Source organism: Musa acuminata, chromosome BXJ3-11 (assembly GCF_036884655.1).
Source record: "Musa acuminata AAA Group cultivar baxijiao chromosome BXJ3-11, Cavendish_Baxijiao_AAA, whole genome shotgun sequence".
Classification (NCBI taxonomy): Eukaryota; Viridiplantae; Streptophyta; class Magnoliopsida; order Zingiberales; family Musaceae; genus Musa; species Musa acuminata.
In genome coordinates, this window is record NC_088359.1 from 26,742,956 (window position 1) to 26,760,799 (window position 17,844).

A 17,844-nucleotide genomic window follows, 5' to 3' on the forward strand; every position below is an offset into this window, starting at 1 on the left:
CAAAGTGTTTCAAAGTGTAGATTCTGTTTCCACAATTATTCTTCTACTTGTGATTACACCTTTTATTTCAGCTGCCTCTCTCAGTTATCTACTCTACAAGTATATGTTCGTCTTGGACCAAAATAATCTGCTAGAAGTGGCTCAGAAAGCTCGAGCAAGTATTTAACATTCAAATCATCATTAATTTCGTATTCTTATCTTATTTCATATAGTAATGTGGTATCCTGCAACATGATAAGTGGTTGTAGCATTAAAGAATACAGTGTAAAGCCTTCGAAAGTTCTTGATAAAGGTGAATGATCAAAGCAGCTACTTAATCTTCTTTTGGCAGCAACAAATAGCTTTCAGCCCTCATCAAAGATGCAGCTTCTTCTGCACTGGATTTGGAGATGTCTTAAGAGGATAAGAAGCTTCCATGGCGATACCACACAGCCCCTCGCTGGCCGAGATCCCACGCTGCATCCTCACGTAGCCCTCTTCGCCCCACTCTGGTCCCCATGAGTTCTTCACTATCCAGTACTTCATCCCATCCTTAGATGTCCCATAGCCTACGATGGCCACTCCATGATCCAACTCTGTTCCACAGCTCCCTGTGAAGACACCCTAAACCAAAGCAGTAGAAAAGTGTTGTCTTTGAAACCTGTTTACATCAAAAGAGAAGCATGGATGAGAGTTGTGCATACCTCGGAGTAGAACTGGAAGTCCTGACCGATTGCTTCGATTGCTACTGATACAGGTTGGTTCGCCACTGCTCTCAGCAACGCATCCTCGTCGTTGACGGGAACGTCCTCATATCCATCGATCACAACCGCAGGAGATCTCTCCTATAAATAACAATGATATGTATAGAGTTTACGAAGAAGATAATGACTACAACTAAGCAAATTAACATGTAACTCTTTTTACTTTGCATTGTTCTTGTCGAGCTACATAAGGATAGTTTTCCTCTGTTGTGATTCCTCCATTTCTTTCGATGAAGTCGAATGCATCATCCATCATACCTCCATCGCACCCTTTGTTGGTGTTGGTGTCGCAATCCACCAGTTGTTGCTCTGACAAGGAGATAAGCTCGTTGGTTCTGATCTGGTTTATTCCCTCCACCGAAACTACTGTCGAGAAGGCCCAGCAACTTCCTGCAACAATTCATACTAAATTTTCATTTATTTCGATCGAGCACATCAACAAAAAAATAAAATATTTCGAGCTCACCGCATTTGCCTTGGTCTTTGATAGCAGTGACGGCACCCTTCTGCCTCCAGTCGACGGTAGGAGTTACATCGGTGACGTTCTTGTATAAGAAGTACCCTTTGAGGCTCGCGCTTCCTCTCAGAGTGCTGCGGCGACGAATCCTCGTCCCTGCGTACGTCCTCTTGAACTCCTCCCTCGCCATGTCGCCGAACTTGTTGAGGCTAAGCTTGTAAGGCTTGCCTTTCTTGTTGGACGCGAACACGAAGTTAGCGTTCTCTTTAAAAACATCAAAGCGGATGCGCTTCTCGTCGACGCTGCGTGACACGCCATGGTGGCTCTGCCACCTCTCGTACAAGTCCAAGAGCTTCTCCTCCGACGCGATGTCATCCCCAACCAATGGCAAGCTGGAGAATGCTACCGCAACGAGAAAGGCAGCGAACAAGAATGCTCTCCCCATGGTGGTGAACGAGGAGAAACCAAACACAGGATGGAGGTAGGGTTAGGGATCGGAGGAGGTATCTATAGAGATGTTGGGAGTGAAGCATGACGACTGGGCTGTTAGGAGAATAGGGCATAGGCATGGGAGAGGTTCACTTTTACGTAACTGTTATTGTCATCTTCTTATCCCATGCATGCATGCATACGTCGAAAAGGTATCCTCTTCGGGTAGCTTGATGTGCATGGGTTCGGGCAGAAGCTTCCAAGCCAATATGGGAGAACAGTGTGTCGTCCTATAGAAATGGGAACTGTGAGGTTGCATATCCAAATCGCAATTAGCGTTTGATTAGGGAAAGAGATGGATATTATGAAGGGAAGAATATTATGCTCCTCGGTGTACCAATTGCTCGTCTTCACTGAAGTGATATGAATTTGATTCATATCAAGTTTTGGTCGACATATCACGGCATTCATGGTCGAGAAGGAGGAAAACTATGATAACTTATTTTTAACTTCTGAGGTCGTCAATATCACATATAAATATTTTGAATATTTTGAATCATTTAGGAATTTGATTCAAAAGTACGAGAGATTTCTTCATGTTCTTAGGAAGGTTGTTCTCAAGGTCTTCATGAGCATTGCAAGTTATCTCATTGGTCATTAATAATCTGATAAGTTATTCGACAGAAAAATTATTCAAATCTTTGGCCTCTTGAATAGTTCTTACTTTAGGGTCCCAACCATTTGGAAGGGATCTCAATATTTTATTAACAAGTTAAAAGTTCAAAAAATATTTGTCAAAAGCTTTTAAACTATTGACGACATCCGTAAAACGAGTGTACATGTCAACAATAATTTTATTTGGCTTCATCCGAAACAATTTATAAGTATAAAATAAAAGATTTATCTTAAACTCCTTTACTCTACTAGTGCCCTTGTGAGTTATTTTGAGTGTATGTCAAATATCGAAAGTCGTTTCATAAATAGACACTCAATTGAGCTCATTTTTATCTAAAGCGCAAAACAAAGCATTCATAGCCCTTGCATTTAAAGAGAAAGTCTTCTTCTTAAACTCATTCCAATCTTTTATTGGAAGAGAAAACTTTTGAAAGTCATTTTCCACAATGTTCCATAACTCAAAATCTATATAAATTAGAAAAATTCTTATTCTAGTTTTCCAATATGTGTAATTCATCCCATTAAACATGGGTGGACATGTAATTGAGTGACCCTCTTGGTTACTAGCAAATGCCATCTCTTTTGGGTTTCAAACCAAAATGAGAGTGACCTTACTCTGATACCAATTGTTAGGATTAAGAACGACACTAAGAGGGGGGGGGGGGGGGGTTGGATAAGTGTAGCGAAAAAATTACGCCTGTTTGAAAATTTTCATACGATAAAAACTAATTTTGACGAAAACCATTTAACTCGAGTAAGTGTGCAAGTGAGTAGAGAAGAGGGGATTGGACAATTTGCAATGAAGTAAAGAAATAAAAAAGGAACACACCAAAATTTATAGTGGTTCGGTTGTTGTGACCTACATCCATTTTCAATTCCTCCTCCGTCAAGGTCACCGGCGTCCACAATGGTCTTCTTTCAATAGGCGAAGACCAACCACCTCTTTACAATGTTTTCTCCTTTTCACAAGTTTAGGAGATAACCCTTAGAAGCCTCACACCTCTTCTTGGATGATTACAAAGCTAAAGAGAGAGAAGAGAAGGATTCTTCTCACTTTTACAACACTTTTTAACACCCCAACATTTAGAGTTTTTTTTCACACTTTGATTGCATTTTGTTACCCTTTCATGCAAAAAGGGGTGGGGTATTTATAGGCCACAATGACTTCAAAATTGTAGCCAATAAGTGTTTCATCTCGGGTTTTCGGGGTACTTGCGGTACCACCGCCTGACACTCTAACACTAGGCGATACCACCGCCCAATCTAGTGGTACCACTATCTAATAGAGTCTCGGATACTGAGCTCTAGCGGTACCACTGCTCGATAGGGTGGTACCACCGCTTGACAAGAATAACTATCGGCAGTACCACCATTCAGTCTGGGCAAGACCACCGCACAGACCACTTGGGAGACCATTCCCTGGGCGGTTCCGCCACCTCAATCTAGCGGTGCCACTGCCAATTAGGGTCCAACAACTTGGTTGGCCTTGAATCCAACCCAACCAGTCCAATTACGGGGTCATTTGGCCTCTAACTGAGTTAGTGGGATTACTTTCCAAACCTAACCCTAATTACATGCTAACTATAATTCTTAAGACATACACTAAGCAAAATAAGTCTGATTAGTTTTGGTTTCTTCCGACGAGATTCCGACGATCTTCCACTTTTAGTCCATACCTTTTTAAATTGATGATGAACTTATCCTTGTCGGTGTTTGTTCTAACATTATTTATATGAGATTTTAAATGAAACTAATTATAAATTTAAGTTATAGAAACTAAAAGTTTTAAATTAAGTATAATTAAGGCTAGATATATGAAATTAAAAAAAATTAGGTATCTTATATTAATTTTTTAATAAGATAGAGAGATTGATAAAGATATCATTTATAGAGTAAAAATATGATGATTTATGTGATTGTGTAGTCATCAACTATCTTTGAGGTTAAAAAAAATATAAGATAAATTATTAGATCAATAATAAATTTTTAATCTAAGTGTTGGTAAATAAAAATGAACATATTTAAAAAAAAATGTGTTCATGAGATGATATTGAGTTGATATATGGAGTTATAAAAGGTTTTGAAAGAAAATATTTTTATTCATGAATAATTAGTGTTTCTTGATACAGTATAAAATAATAAAGAATCATTTTAGATCATTTAAGTACATTGATGCGTATCATTTCCCTGTTTCCAACAGCAATAAATCACACACCTTGCATGCTTCGCTCCATGCATGTCTTGTGCTTTATTATCCCCTCGTAGAGATCAAAGGAAAACATCGGATGCATTACAAGAACATGTCCTAATTGATCAAAGTAACAACTAGTGCAAACATCTGGAATCTGCGTTGAAGACTACTGAGACTTCTTCTGCAGAACAAGTAGCTTGAGGAAGACTAGCAGCAGGTGAACCACAGCTGCAAACATCGACAGAACGATGGCGGCCTTGACGCTGGCGCAGAAGCCACTCGCGTTGCTGCAGATAAATTTCGTCCAGAAAAAGCGCGCTTGTCCCTGTTCTGCCACGAGAATGATCGCACTCGCAGCGCCATTGCTCGTGAACAGGAAAGCCAGCATCACCACGTCTGCAAGCGACAGTGCCAGTTCTAAGCCCTTGGATGCGGCCCTGTTCACGAACGACAGTGCGAGGGAGGCGATGGAGTAAACCAGCACGAGCACGTTGGCGATTATGAAGTATCTGCATGAGATGAAAGATGGAGATCAAGATGATACAACACGCCAACAATTATGAAGTATCTGCAAACGATGAATTAAGATGGAGAAGATGATACGACACTTCTTCTTCTTCTAAGATCGTAAAAGTCTTGGAATTAAGCTCAGGTCATCAAGTATGTAAACGAATACCCCCATGCAACTCCATGCATGCATGGATATGCCGCGGCGGAAGGAAGCAGGAAGAAGGGAAGAAGTACTTACACGAAGGCGGCGGAGTTCACTGACTTGATCTTTGGGCCGGTCACAGACGCACCGAAGAAAGAGTCCGCAGGCGTCAAGTCTTCCTTGGCCGCGCCCATCACGACCGCGGCAATGAACGTCAACGCCACGGCGGCGGCGCGAAGGACGTGGTCCAGTAGCCGCTCCGGCGGCGCCGATGCTTGGGCTGGCGGAGAAGGAGAAGAAGAAGGCATGGGTGGTGCTTGGGTTGGAGGGGAAGCAACAGGCTTGGGTTGGGACTCCATTTCCAATATCAGCCTGCTGTATGGTACTTGTTCTTCTCCATTGATGATGCTATAATATATATGCAGCATAGATATGTGAATGACAAGATGCCAGCTGACATTAATGAGCCACCAATTGCCCAATTGGTTTACCATAAATCATTAATCTTGAAGAAGATGACATTACTGGTGAGCCACGCATTGCCCATTTGGCATTTTCATATATATAGACTAAGGGACAAATCAATTGAAATATAATACAAAAGAAAAAAAGATGAGTGTCAATTTAGATTAGAAAGAACAATGGCGACATGGCTGTGCCCATCACCAAATAACTTTATATATCTTGATCTAAAACGCCAGCTAAAGCCAGATGCAATCAAGAAAGCATCTACTAGTTTGACTTAGGTTTTTGAATGCAAGGCCAATTCTACATGATATGAGATTGTTGTGGTTTGCATATTCCGTGCTATTGTTCCACTGTCATTAGAATAGTATCTGACTTGAGGATTGGAAGGGGTTAAATTAATCATGTTCAATGTTTTAATCTCACAAACAAAATCTCTTGTCATCAACCTAAATATCATATATATATATAACCCCATACTTTCTCTAGGGATAAATATATGTCGATAACCATTAGCTAATGACACAAGTAAATATATATACGTAACACTGCATTAACATCACCCTTCAACTCTCAAGTTAGCAACCCAGTGATAAGAGGTATATATGTGATGTGTGATGAGGGATGTTGGAAGGGAAAAATGGGTGTATGTGAAATGTGTGCAACAGAAGACACCTATAATTGGTATGTATTTTAAGAATATTAACTGTATTTAAATTATTTAGAGAAATTTTAATTAATTTTATTTTTTTTAAGGATTAGTATTAGAGGTAAGATCAGAAAATTAAGACTTGATGAATTAGGTTTTATTGATATAAATATGTAATATATTTCAAGATTTTGAAGAAAGGGAGAAAGGTTATTTCAATGAATCTACTTTGAGTGCTTCTAGATTTTTTTAATGAACCTAGATAGGGTCGAAAGGTTGTATGAGAAGGTGTACAATGGTATTTTTATTTTTATTTTTCTTATATTATAAAGAATTCAGTTTGTTGAACTATGTTAATTTTCTATCAATTTTTTATATATTTATTTATTGATTAATCTCTATACTATTTTTATTTGGTCTCAAAAGTCTTCTATCACTCCCCAACATGAATCCAACAACATTCCCCTCCCTTCTTCATAGGAGAATCTGAGTTGATCCCAAATCTACACCACCAACCATGATCCCACAATGACTATTAATTCTCTTTTCTAATATGGAGTTCGAGGTGGTCGATCCATACCCTTCCATGCTAATTCATGCTTTTATCAATGACTTGTAGCTACCGACTCTAAAGTGTGAGCCAACACCTAACGATGAAAACCCTTTTGTTTGATAACAAGAAAGATAACACTAAGAAGCTACACAAAGACAAAAAAGATGCTTATACATCTACTCACTTGAGACAACAATAGCCGAACCACAATGAGCCGACATCCTTACGAAGTCAGCATCATAAAGTGATTGTATCTTTGAAACGTTTCAAAGACAATTGAGTCTTCAAGTTAGTTCATCAATGCCTAAGTTGCCTTATGCCAAGGTCTTATCCACAATGATTGTGTTCTTCAACAAGTTGGCAGAGTCTTTATTTTATAGCTTTAGTCAAACTAAAGCAAACCAACTCATTCAATAACTAATCATATGGTTTGCTAAAAAAAAAAATTCCTCCTTCCAATTATACAACATATTCACTTGTCTCGTTGAACAAATGTAGAAAAGATTTATTTATGCCCGTTTAATATGTCTCATTGCATTGTACCAAGATACCCCTCTTCGCATGATGTATTTGTCTATAATAAATAAAGTATTAATATGTATGATACGTTATCATCAGAGAAAACATTTCCTTACGCACGATATCGTAAAAACATGCGATGCATTATGACTGATAAAATATTATTTTTGTCCGATGTATCTATGGAAGATATTTGGAGCATTCTCTAATTATTTTTGGTATAAACAATAACTACCTGGTTCTCAAGATCAATATTTCAATAAATCCTAACCTAAAGTGCAATGAGGGCCAAATGAATAGCCCAATCATCCTGTATATTATATAACAACATTCCAAGTAGTAGGTATTCTTGGTTAGCATGACATATATTGCCAATCTGAAATTACTGGACAATATTGAAAACTATGATATCAGAGTGCATCCATCCTATCCTCGGATCCTCAAAGTCCCACCACAGACAGAGTGGAAATGTAGCAGCCAAGAAACTAAACAAAGTGAACCTCACAGTATTCTGGCCCTACTTGCCAAGTTGGACATGTTCTTCTCTTTGATGCATTGATTGAATTGCTTTTCCTGTACCTCTCGGAAATGCATCATCAGCTCAGTCAAAGCAGCAACAAATGTTTCTGGATGACGTATTTGGAATGTTTGTCATTCCCATCCTTAAAACATTTCCATCTTTTAATATTTGTTCATACTGACAGCCATTTCCTTTTCATCCAACTCTGTTGTTAGAAACAATTAAATGTGGCCACCAAATCTGTTGTTAGAAACAAAAAGTGACGCCAATTTCAGAACGAAAAATGTTTTTGGTTCATGGCTGTCTCGGCTCCATTTTCCGACAATTACCGAATCTGTTGTTAGAAACAAAAAAATTAAAGGTAATTTTGCAACAATAACGTTTTCATTTCTTGTTTTGACAGAGCAACTCCGTCGGCTGGTAGAGCGAACGGGGGACCACCTTCGTTACTTCATAGGGCTCCCGCCCGCGCTCCCGACGTGATCGATCTCGGTTCACCCAAAGAACTCGAATCATCGAAGGTGCCCGCATCTTTTCCGCATCGTCCATCCTCCGAAGCTTCGATCTTTCACACGGTTTCAACAGTTTCTTCTTTGCAACTCCCTTTCGTCGAAAACTTTCAAGAACTGCTTGGTGAATCCCCGATAGGCTTAATCTTTGTTGGGTTTCGTGTAGGAATCCGTCGTCGCTGAAGGGTTATGGCTCGATGGCTGTGGCTAAAGTTGTTGGTTTTGATTGGATTATTTGCTTTTTCCGGGGGAAGAGGTAATCACTAATCTTTGGTTATGTGAATTCCTCAAATTTTTGCTCAAAGATTTCCAGTTTATCTGTAAACCCTCTAATTGTGTGTGAAGTCTGTTATATCGTCGCCTATGATGAGTGAGAATATTTTGTTTTATTTGCATGTTTAAATCGTAATGTCGCGACTCTTCTTCGTGATGGTTAACAGAAATTAAGATCAAGTATGAGGATGATGCTCCTCTCTACAATCGTACGCTCGCCAAGATACTCGTGGAATATGCTTCTGCTGTGAGTATGACCTTGAATGTCGATCAAAGACGTCGACTTATGTTGAACTTGGCTTTAAATAAATTATATGTATATATCATCATTTTTATATTTTTAAAGTATTAAGTATTATGCTTTTAAAACAATTCTTCTCTTTTTATTCAAAATATTTGTCATTCTGAATATATCCTTGTATGAAGTTGAAAACCGAATCTTTTGAATATTTTGAATCCTTATATAACTTGTACGAGAGATTGGTCTCTAATATATTCAGAATATTCAAAAAGAGCACTCACTGTCTTCTCCATATGCATAACTCTTCAATTATCCCCTAAACAATGGTCGATCCCCTAATGGTTTTGTAGACATATGTCGACAAAAGGTTCCACTATATCCTTGTATGTGATATTTTCAAAAACGGGCCAAAACTGGCCTTTTTTGGCTGCGCGAACGAGCGGCGAGCGGCGGACAGCGAGCGAAGCGACGGACGGCACGTTCCCTGCTATACGAAAGCCCCATCCAGCCCTGTGCCACCCGGGGGGTTCCAGGGTGCTGAGATGGCTGACGTTTTGCTCCGCTCACCACGGTCACCGCAGCACGGTCGAACAGCCCCAAAACTGGCCAAAACTGGCCTTTTTTGGCTCCGCGAACGAGCGGCGAGCGGCGGACAGTGTACCAAATGAATATATCTTACTATGTTGATTCGATAACTTTGGGCCAGTCAGATATGCTAACGGCCAATTTGGAGACAGCCCAAAGCCACCCACCAAATATGACTACCCAAGGAGAACTCTAGACCCAACCAAGTGCCATTATTGATCGATGGATTGTGACTCGACGATGACGACCCACTACTGAAGTGCTAATATAGTGGGCGAACCTACCAACAGAAGATGCCACTTGGGAGAACTATTACGACTTGAAGATTAAATTCCCAGAATTCATGAATCGTCAGCCTCGAGGACAAGGCTGATTTGAAGAGGGCGGTCTGTTAGGACTCTAGCTAGGAGAATCCAATTGTATCAGTGGTGTATCTGACATGGGCGGTGAAAAGGTGAGGTGGTTGGTTCGGGGATTAGATAAGGATACATGTGCTGCTACCCTATCACGGGGTCGGACGATGAGCCTAAGGCCACATGCATGGAGGACCCACTTATGGCTTCCTGTACAATTAAACGAAGCCCGAGTTGAGCAGGTGAAGCCATTGCATTAATGGCAACGGCATTCATGGTCGAGAAGGAGGAAAACTATGATAACTCCTATTTAACTTCTGAGGTCGTCAATATCACATATAAATATTTTGAATATTTTGAATCATTTAGGAATTTGATTCAAAAGTACGAGAGATTCCTTCATGTTCTTAGGAAGGTTGTTCTCAAGGTCTTCATGAGCATTGCAAGTTATCTCATTGGTCATTAATAATCTGATAAGTTCTTCGACAGAAAAATTATTCAAATCTTTGGCTTCTTGAATAGTTCTTACTTTAGGGTCCCAACCATTTGGAAGGGATCTCAATATTTTATTAACAAGTTAAAAGTTCAAAAAATATTTGTCAAAAGCTTTTAAAATATTGAGGACATCCGTAAAACGAGTGTACATGTCAATAATAGTTTCATTTGGCTTCATCCGAAACAATTTATAAATATAAAATAAAAGATTTATCTTAGCAACCTCCCAACTAACCCTAACCCTTGTCAAGAGTGTTTCTACGAGCGGCGATAACTTGATATGCCGGATTAGGCAAAGAAAAACCATTAGGGGATCGACCATCAGATTAACACTCAAACGCTCGTTCGCGCTTACAATAGTACCTATTGGCCTCATTGCTCGTATGTAATCTTTAATAAACACAATAAAAGAAGACACAATAGAAAGGCCAGGTTGCATATCCAAATCTCTATTTAAAGTAAGAACTATTCAAGAGGCCAAAGATTTGAATAATTTTTCTGTCGAAGAACTTATCAGATTATTAATGACGGTGGAACAGCCAGACTGGGCGGTTGCGCCCACCACCCGAGAGCTGGGCGGTGGCACCTCCAGTCTGCTGTCAGTTTCAGAAACTGACAAGAGGTGGCACCGCCACTGACAGGCGGACGCGGTCAAAACAGAGTTTCGACAATGATCCTTCTCTATTTAAGGATACACTGTCAGCCCAAAGACGAGCTCCGCCTTCTCCCCGCGTGCCGCCACGCTTTCCACTCCCAGTGTAATCTTCTCTCAGGCTAACCATTGACAAATATGACATTGGCAAATATGAACGATTTAAACACTTTTAGAAACTTCGTACGATAAAACCAACGTTTCGTTTGAAACCGTTTCGATTGCGTTTTAACTTGAAGGCAGTAAGCTATTGAAGGGGTTTGCAGTAAGGTAATAGCAGGAAGTAAATGCAAACCAGAGAAGACGGTGGTTTATAGTGGTTCGGTCAATCGTGACCTACATCCACTCCTCTGATTTCTCTTCCGTCGAGGCCACCGGCATCCACTAATGATCTTCCTTTACTAGGCGAAGATCAATCTCCTTCTTACACCCCTCTTACAACCTCTTACAAATGGTTCACCCTTTTACAAAGATTTCAATGAAAAGAAAGGAAGTGAACACTCAAGCTTTGAAAACAAGACTTTTCCTAAAGCTTTTCTCAACTTCTAGCTTCTCCAAAAGGTTGTTGTCTCAGCTGAGATTTGAGGGGTATTTATAGGCCTCAAGAGGATTCAAATTTGGGCTCCAAAATTTGAATTCTCTTAAGTTCCCGATGTTGGCGGTGCCACCGCATGTCAGTTTCTGAAACTGACAGTTGACTGGAGGTGCCACCGCCCAGCCAAGAGGTGCCACCGCCCAGCTCTCTTTCGCAATATGGTCTATCATGTATACTATGCTATGTACCAGGCTTGATATAGCATATGTTCTGAGTGTCACGAGTAGGTATCAGGCGGATCCATGCTTGGAGCACTAAAAAGCTATAAAGTGTATCCTTAAGAACTTGAGAAGGACTGAGGATCTTGTTGAATCTCATATTTTGATGATGAAACCACTTGATATATGTTTATGATTTAATCTACGTTTTGAGTGACGCAGGATACTTCGATCAGGATGAGACAATTAAAGCAGGAAAATCATGTTGGGCCGGAGGAACATGTCAGAAGATTGGACGTCGGGCCAATGGCTCAGTCGACGTATCGACAGAAGGCTTCAGGCCGTAGATTCGGGCATCGGGCCAAGAAGAGCAGATATTGCGAAACTGTCAATGAGCCCAAAAACGTTTTCGCGGTGCAACACACCACTGTCTTCGTCAGTCATTCACACAGAAACCTTGTGGGAGTCTTCAAGTTTGAATCAGTACACTGATTCATCCCATCCCGAAAGAGCATGAAATCAGCAGCTGTCATGAAATAGGTGCACTTGTTGTTCCGCCACAACATCCTGTAAGTGTTGCACGGAGTCTTTGGTGTCATCAGACAGTCGGTCGACTAGGGCCTCGACCTTGTCGATCTTGGACTCTGCTTCCTCTTGCGAGCTCTCTACCCCAACAAGCCTTTGTTGGCCATGGTAGAGTTCTTCCAAGCTCGCTTCGAGAACATCCAGGCGGGTTTCCGCCGTTGTGAGTCTCTCCTTGTGACTCTTCTTCCCAGTTAGCGCTCCAGATTGCGCTTCCTCCGCTCGTGAAGAGTAGCCAACTTCTCGCTCATCCTGTTCGTTGTCGCGCTCCTCTTGAGCGGTTCCAACAGCATGAGAGCGAGTGTGCACATGCAGCCCACCTACGGCCGCTTGGGGTAAGGGTCCGGCTTGCCCCGTTTTGCTTGATTCGCCACGATGCTTTGCCATGGCGAAGTTGCGAAGTTCGTTCGCTGCTCGCTCGAAGTGCTTGCCCGCTCTGATACCACAATGTCACGGCCTTAGCTGGAATTGCCTAAGGCGTGAGGCACCATTGCGGCCAAAGACGCGAACTTAGCTTGCATCGCCTAAGTCGCGAGTCACCCTCGTGGCAAAGACGCGAACTTAGCTTGCGTTGCCTAAGTCGCGCTTCGTTCATATTTGCCAATGTCATATTTGTCAATGGTTAGCCTGAGAGAAGATTACACTGGGAGTGGAAAGCGTGGCGGCATGCGGGGAGAAGGCGGAGCTCGTCTTGGGGGCGGAAGGGGCAGAGGCAGACTGAGCAATCCGGCGACGACTTGGGGAGCACAACGAGGGAGGAGGCGAGGGAGAAGAGCGGGAGGGAATCGATGAGTGCCGCCTTGTCTTTGTCAGATAGGCCGGAGTCGAGGGGAGCCGCAGCAGCTACAACTGTTGCGGAGGAGTATGAGCGGCGTCGGTGGAGGACAGGCGGTGGCAGCGGCGGAGCCGCAGCGACGGAAGAGGATAGGCGGCGGGAGGAGAAGAAGCGGAGGAGGAGGTGGTGTATAAATTATGCTGACTTAAAATCCGAATCCAGCATTGTGCACCATTTCATATATCATCAACGACCCAATTAGTTCTTCAAGTGCAAAAATATTTAAATCTTTTGTTTCTTGTATTGCGGTTATTTTAGGATCCCACCTTTTTGGAAGGGATCTTAAGATCTTGCTTACGAGATCAAAATTCGAAAAAGATTTACCAAGAACTCTTAGATTATTGACGACATCCGTGAAACGGGTGTACATGTCGCCTATAGTCTCGCTTGGTTGCATTTGAAAAAGCTCAAAATCATGCAATAAAATGTTAACTTTCGAGTCTTTGACACTACTAGTTCCCTCGTGCATGATTTCAAGTGTTCGCCAAATATCAAAAGTCGTTTCGCACGTAGAAATCCGATTGAACTCTAGACTGGATCCTTCCATTCTTTATTTTTATTTTTGGAGACAGCCCAAAGCCAAAAATTTCGGAGTTCTTGGCTTTGACTCTGACGGTGGTAGCGGCGGAGCCGCAGCGACGGAAGAGGATAGGCGGCGGGAGGAGAAGAAGCGGAGGAGGAGGTGGATGGAAGCAGATGCGACGAAGACGAAGGCAATGATGGCGGAGATGATGAAGAGGTTGGGGTTCTGTTGACGCCCAAAAACCGAACCTCCTTACTTGAGTAATGGCCGAGAATTATAATAAGCATTGATAAGCTCTACGTTTTTGGGCTAACCAAAATGGAAGGAGCCAATCTTCAATTATTAGTCAGTCTACTTATATAACCAAATCTCCCTAATCCACATCAAGTGGGTCTCGACAATGATCCTTCTCTATTTAAGGAATCCATGAATAGTGCATACTATTAGGAATCAAGAGCGTCTGAGGTCGGCACTAAGAGGGGGGGGGGGGGTGAATTAGTGCAGCGATAAAATAACGTCTTCAAAAATGTTTCATTTCGATAAAACTAGTTTAGTAAAGATAGCTTGAAAGCGTACGAAAAAGTATTGAAGGCAGTAAGCTATTAAAGAGGTTTGCAGTAAGGATAAATTGTTCAAGGTAAAATGCAAACCAGATTTTTAGAGTAGTTCAGTCAACGTGACTTACATCCACTTTCGGCTTCCTCCTCCGACGAGGTCACCGGCATCCACTAGATGCCTTCCTCCAATAGGCAAAGGTCAATCACCTTTTACACCCCTCTTCTCATTTTCACGGGTTTAGGAGATAACCCTTACAAGCACTCACACTCCTCTTTTACAGAATTCTAAACTTAGAATGAAGGAGGGAATTTCTAAAGAGATTGCAGTAGCATTTTCTCACTTTTGTATTCTCTGTGCCGTTTCGATAAAACCAGTTTCGTAAAGATAGCTTGAAAGCGTACGGAAAAGTATTGAAGGCAGTAAGCTATTAAAGAGGTTTGCAGTAAGGATAAATTGCTCAAGGTAAAATGCAAACCAGATTTTTAGAGTGGTTCGGTCAACGTGACCTACATCCACTTTCGGCTTCCTCCTCCGACGAGGTCACTGGCGTCCACTAGAGGTCTTCCTTTAATAGGCGAAGACGAATCACCTTTTACACCCCTCTTCTCCTTTTCACGGGTTTAGATAACCCTTACAAGCACTCACACTCCTCTTTTACAAAATTCTAAACTTAGAATGGAGGAGGAAATTTCTAAAGAGATTGCAGTAGTATTTTCTCACTTTTGTATTCTCTGTGCTTGTGTCTTTTAACCAGGGATGAGAGGGGTATTTATAGGTTTCAAGTTGATTCAAACTTGGAGCCTAAAATCATCTCATCCCGGGTTTCCCGGGCACAAGCGGTACCACTGCCTGTGTTGGGTGGTACCATCGCCCAATGTCAGTCTGACACTGACACTGCCCTGGGCGGTACCACCGCCTAGGGGGCAGTGCTGAGTGGTACCACCACCCAGACTGGCGGTACCACTGCTTGACACAGTCTCGAAGACTGTGCCATGACGGTGAGACTTCTTGAGGCATTGTTTGGGCCTCTCATTGGGCCCAACACAGTTCTTACATGGGCCTAGTTGGCTCCTAATTGGGTTGGCCCAAATCCAAACCCAATTACGTAATAACTACGATTCCTAAGACATATTCTAAGCTAAACAAGTCCGAAGTCTAGTTTCTTCCGGCGATCTTCCGGCGAACTTCCGACGATCTCTCGGCAATGTTCCAGCAGACTCCCGGCAAGCTCCTGGACTTCACGATGATCTTCTTGGTGAATTCCGATGAGCTTCTCTAGCAAGCTCTGAGACTTCTTGGCTGGTTCCGATAGAACTTTCGACGAACATCCGGACTTCCGACGAACTCTCGAATTCCCAACGAAATCGCGTCCTTGACTCCGGGACTTCATTTTGCTTCATGCCTTGCTATCGTAGTTAATCCTGCACATGTAAAACATACTTCGATCTAGACAATTAATACTAAGCATTAATCATGTTATCTGACATGTCATTGGTCTCTCGACGCTTCGTCCGATTCTTCGGTGCATCGTCCTCTCTTACGGCTTATTGCCCAATCGGCCAGTTGACTCTGCAACTCCGATATCCTTGGCGCAATATCCTCTCTTCTTGGCCCGATGCCCGAATCCATGGTCCGAAGCCTTCTGTCAATATGTCGATCGATCCACCGGCCCGACGTCCAATCTTCTGACACGTTTTCCTCCTACCCAACATGATTCTTCCTGCTTTAATTGTCTAATCCTGATCGAAGCATCCTGTGTCACTCAAAACGTAGATTAAAACATAAACATTTATCAATTGGTTTCATCATCAAAATCCGAGATTCAACACATACTTGTGACATTATAGGCTAGGTCACATCCGTGAGGGTATGATTCAAAAGTTGCTAAAGGATAGATAACTAGATCCATTCGACTATGAGTCATATGCAACTTACGAGTCTTGCCTTCGTGGAAAACTGACCAACTCTCCATTTAGTGGAACTGGAGAGAGAGTCACTGAGTTGTTGAAACTCATACATAGTTATGTATGTGGATCCACATCAACTCATGTCATTGGTGGTTACTCCTACTTTATTACTTTTACTAATGATTTCTTAAGGTATAAACATGTGTACTTGATGAAGTACAAGTTCGAGGCTTTCAAAAAATTCAGGGAGTATAAGAATGAAGTGAAGAATCAGATTGGAAAGACTCTTCGATCAGATCGAGGAGATGAGTACTTGAGCACAGAGCACCCAATTCCTCAAGGACCGTGGGATTATGTCCCAATGAACACTTCCTTATACACCCCAGCTCAATGGTGTATCTGAAAGGAGACCACAGCTTATCTTCTGAACAGAATTCCAACTAAGTCGGTGGTGTCTACTCCATATGAGATATAGAAAAGGTAAAAGCCTGATCTTAAGGTTGTTAAGATTTGGTGTTACTCTACCTACATCAAAAGGCACAACCCTAACAAATTAGAATCCAAGACAGAACGATACATATTCGTGGGATACCTTAAAGAAACTAATAGGTATTATGCATATGGTAAATTGGGATAGCATTTGCAAACCGAAAGATGAAGGGGGGCTAAACTTGAGAAATACTAGAGATTGGAATCAAGCATGTCTGGTACAGCAATTGTGGGATCTTTTGCAAAACAAATGTTCCTTATGGTCACATTGGGTTTCTGCTAGGTATCTTTCAAAGGAATCAATCTGGGAAATTTCAACAAGAACATACCACTCTACAGCTTGGAAAGGAATTTTAAAGGCAAGAAATTGGCTAATCAAACACATTTCTTATGCAATCTCTTCTGGAACTAGTACTAATATGTGGTATGATCCTTGGGTGAATGGGAAGAGTATATATCAATTATATGGTGACAGAATACGAAAAGATCTTGGGGCTCCCAAAGATTGGAAGGTTTCCGAGTTCATTGCTAATGGTACCTGGTGTCTCCCTAATCCTATTTCTCCATAAATGTTATCAATTTCGCCGACTATTATAGTTATTCCAATCAGAAACAGTTCTATGTATATACATGAAATTAATCTAGTATATTAGCACTAGGGAATTTGGTCAAGAGTTATCACAATTGAGATTGGTCGTCAATATCAGAAAGGGCACTCAAACAACGTATTTCTAATAGAGAAGGATCCTTATGCGCATCAATAACATGATTTATATGAATTACAAGAGCTTGTGTGATACGAATGTCTTATATGCCTTACAAAATCTTTGAGAATATCGCAAGACTAATTGATCATATTGAAAGCAAGCCTTACATCTATATCATGAAATCTTTATCTCCTGTAAAAATTGCCCTTATCATTCGACTTAAAAATCATTTTCATCGAAGTTTCGTATTTACTTATGCTTAATGAGAATAACGATAAGTTCTACCGTGAGAACTTATCGATTTATGCTTGAATTCAATGGATGAAATTCAAGTGTTTTTATCTTCTCATTATATGGCATATAGATAGGGGGAGTTATGTTTAAACTCCGTCATCAATTGATTGTCAGCATCAAAAAGGGGGAGATTGTTGAATCTCGGATTTTGATGATAAAATCAATTGATGGGTTAATTGATCTAATCCATATTATTGAGTTAAGTGTGCAGGATTAACTACGATAACTAGAAAAC

The 17,844-nt window shown here is 41.4% G+C and overlaps 2 protein-coding genes across 3 annotated transcripts; both read right to left on the minus strand.

Moving 5' to 3' along the window:
• Positions 1 to 238: 238 nt before the first annotated feature.
• LOC135652543 (vignain-like) lies at positions 239 to 2,146 on the minus strand. 2 transcript variants are annotated; one of them, XM_065173540.1, is made up of 4 exons: positions 1,210 to 2,146; positions 907 to 1,133; positions 684 to 824; positions 239 to 603 (listed from the first exon to the last, which is right to left on the minus strand). In XM_065173540.1, the coding sequence occupies exons 1-4, from the start codon at positions 1,643 to 1,645 to the stop codon at positions 355 to 357; spliced, it is 1,053 nt and encodes a 350-aa protein (XP_065029612.1). In that variant the 5' UTR covers positions 1,646 to 2,146; the 3' UTR covers positions 239 to 354. The 2 variants fall into 2 exon arrangements, with proteins under 2 accessions (XP_065029612.1, XP_065029611.1); XM_065173539.1 differs by having other exon boundaries at positions 898 to 1,133.
• Positions 2,147 to 4,533: 2,387 nt separating this feature from the next.
• On the minus strand, positions 4,534 to 5,512 carry LOC103972527 (CASP-like protein 1E1). The gene is made up of 2 exons (XM_009386886.3): positions 5,244 to 5,512; positions 4,534 to 5,004 (listed from the first exon to the last, which is right to left on the minus strand). The coding sequence occupies exons 1-2, from the start codon at positions 5,504 to 5,506 to the stop codon at positions 4,662 to 4,664; spliced, it is 606 nt and encodes a 201-aa protein (XP_009385161.2). The 5' UTR covers positions 5,507 to 5,512; the 3' UTR covers positions 4,534 to 4,661.
• Positions 5,513 to 17,844: the final 12,332 nt, after the last annotated feature.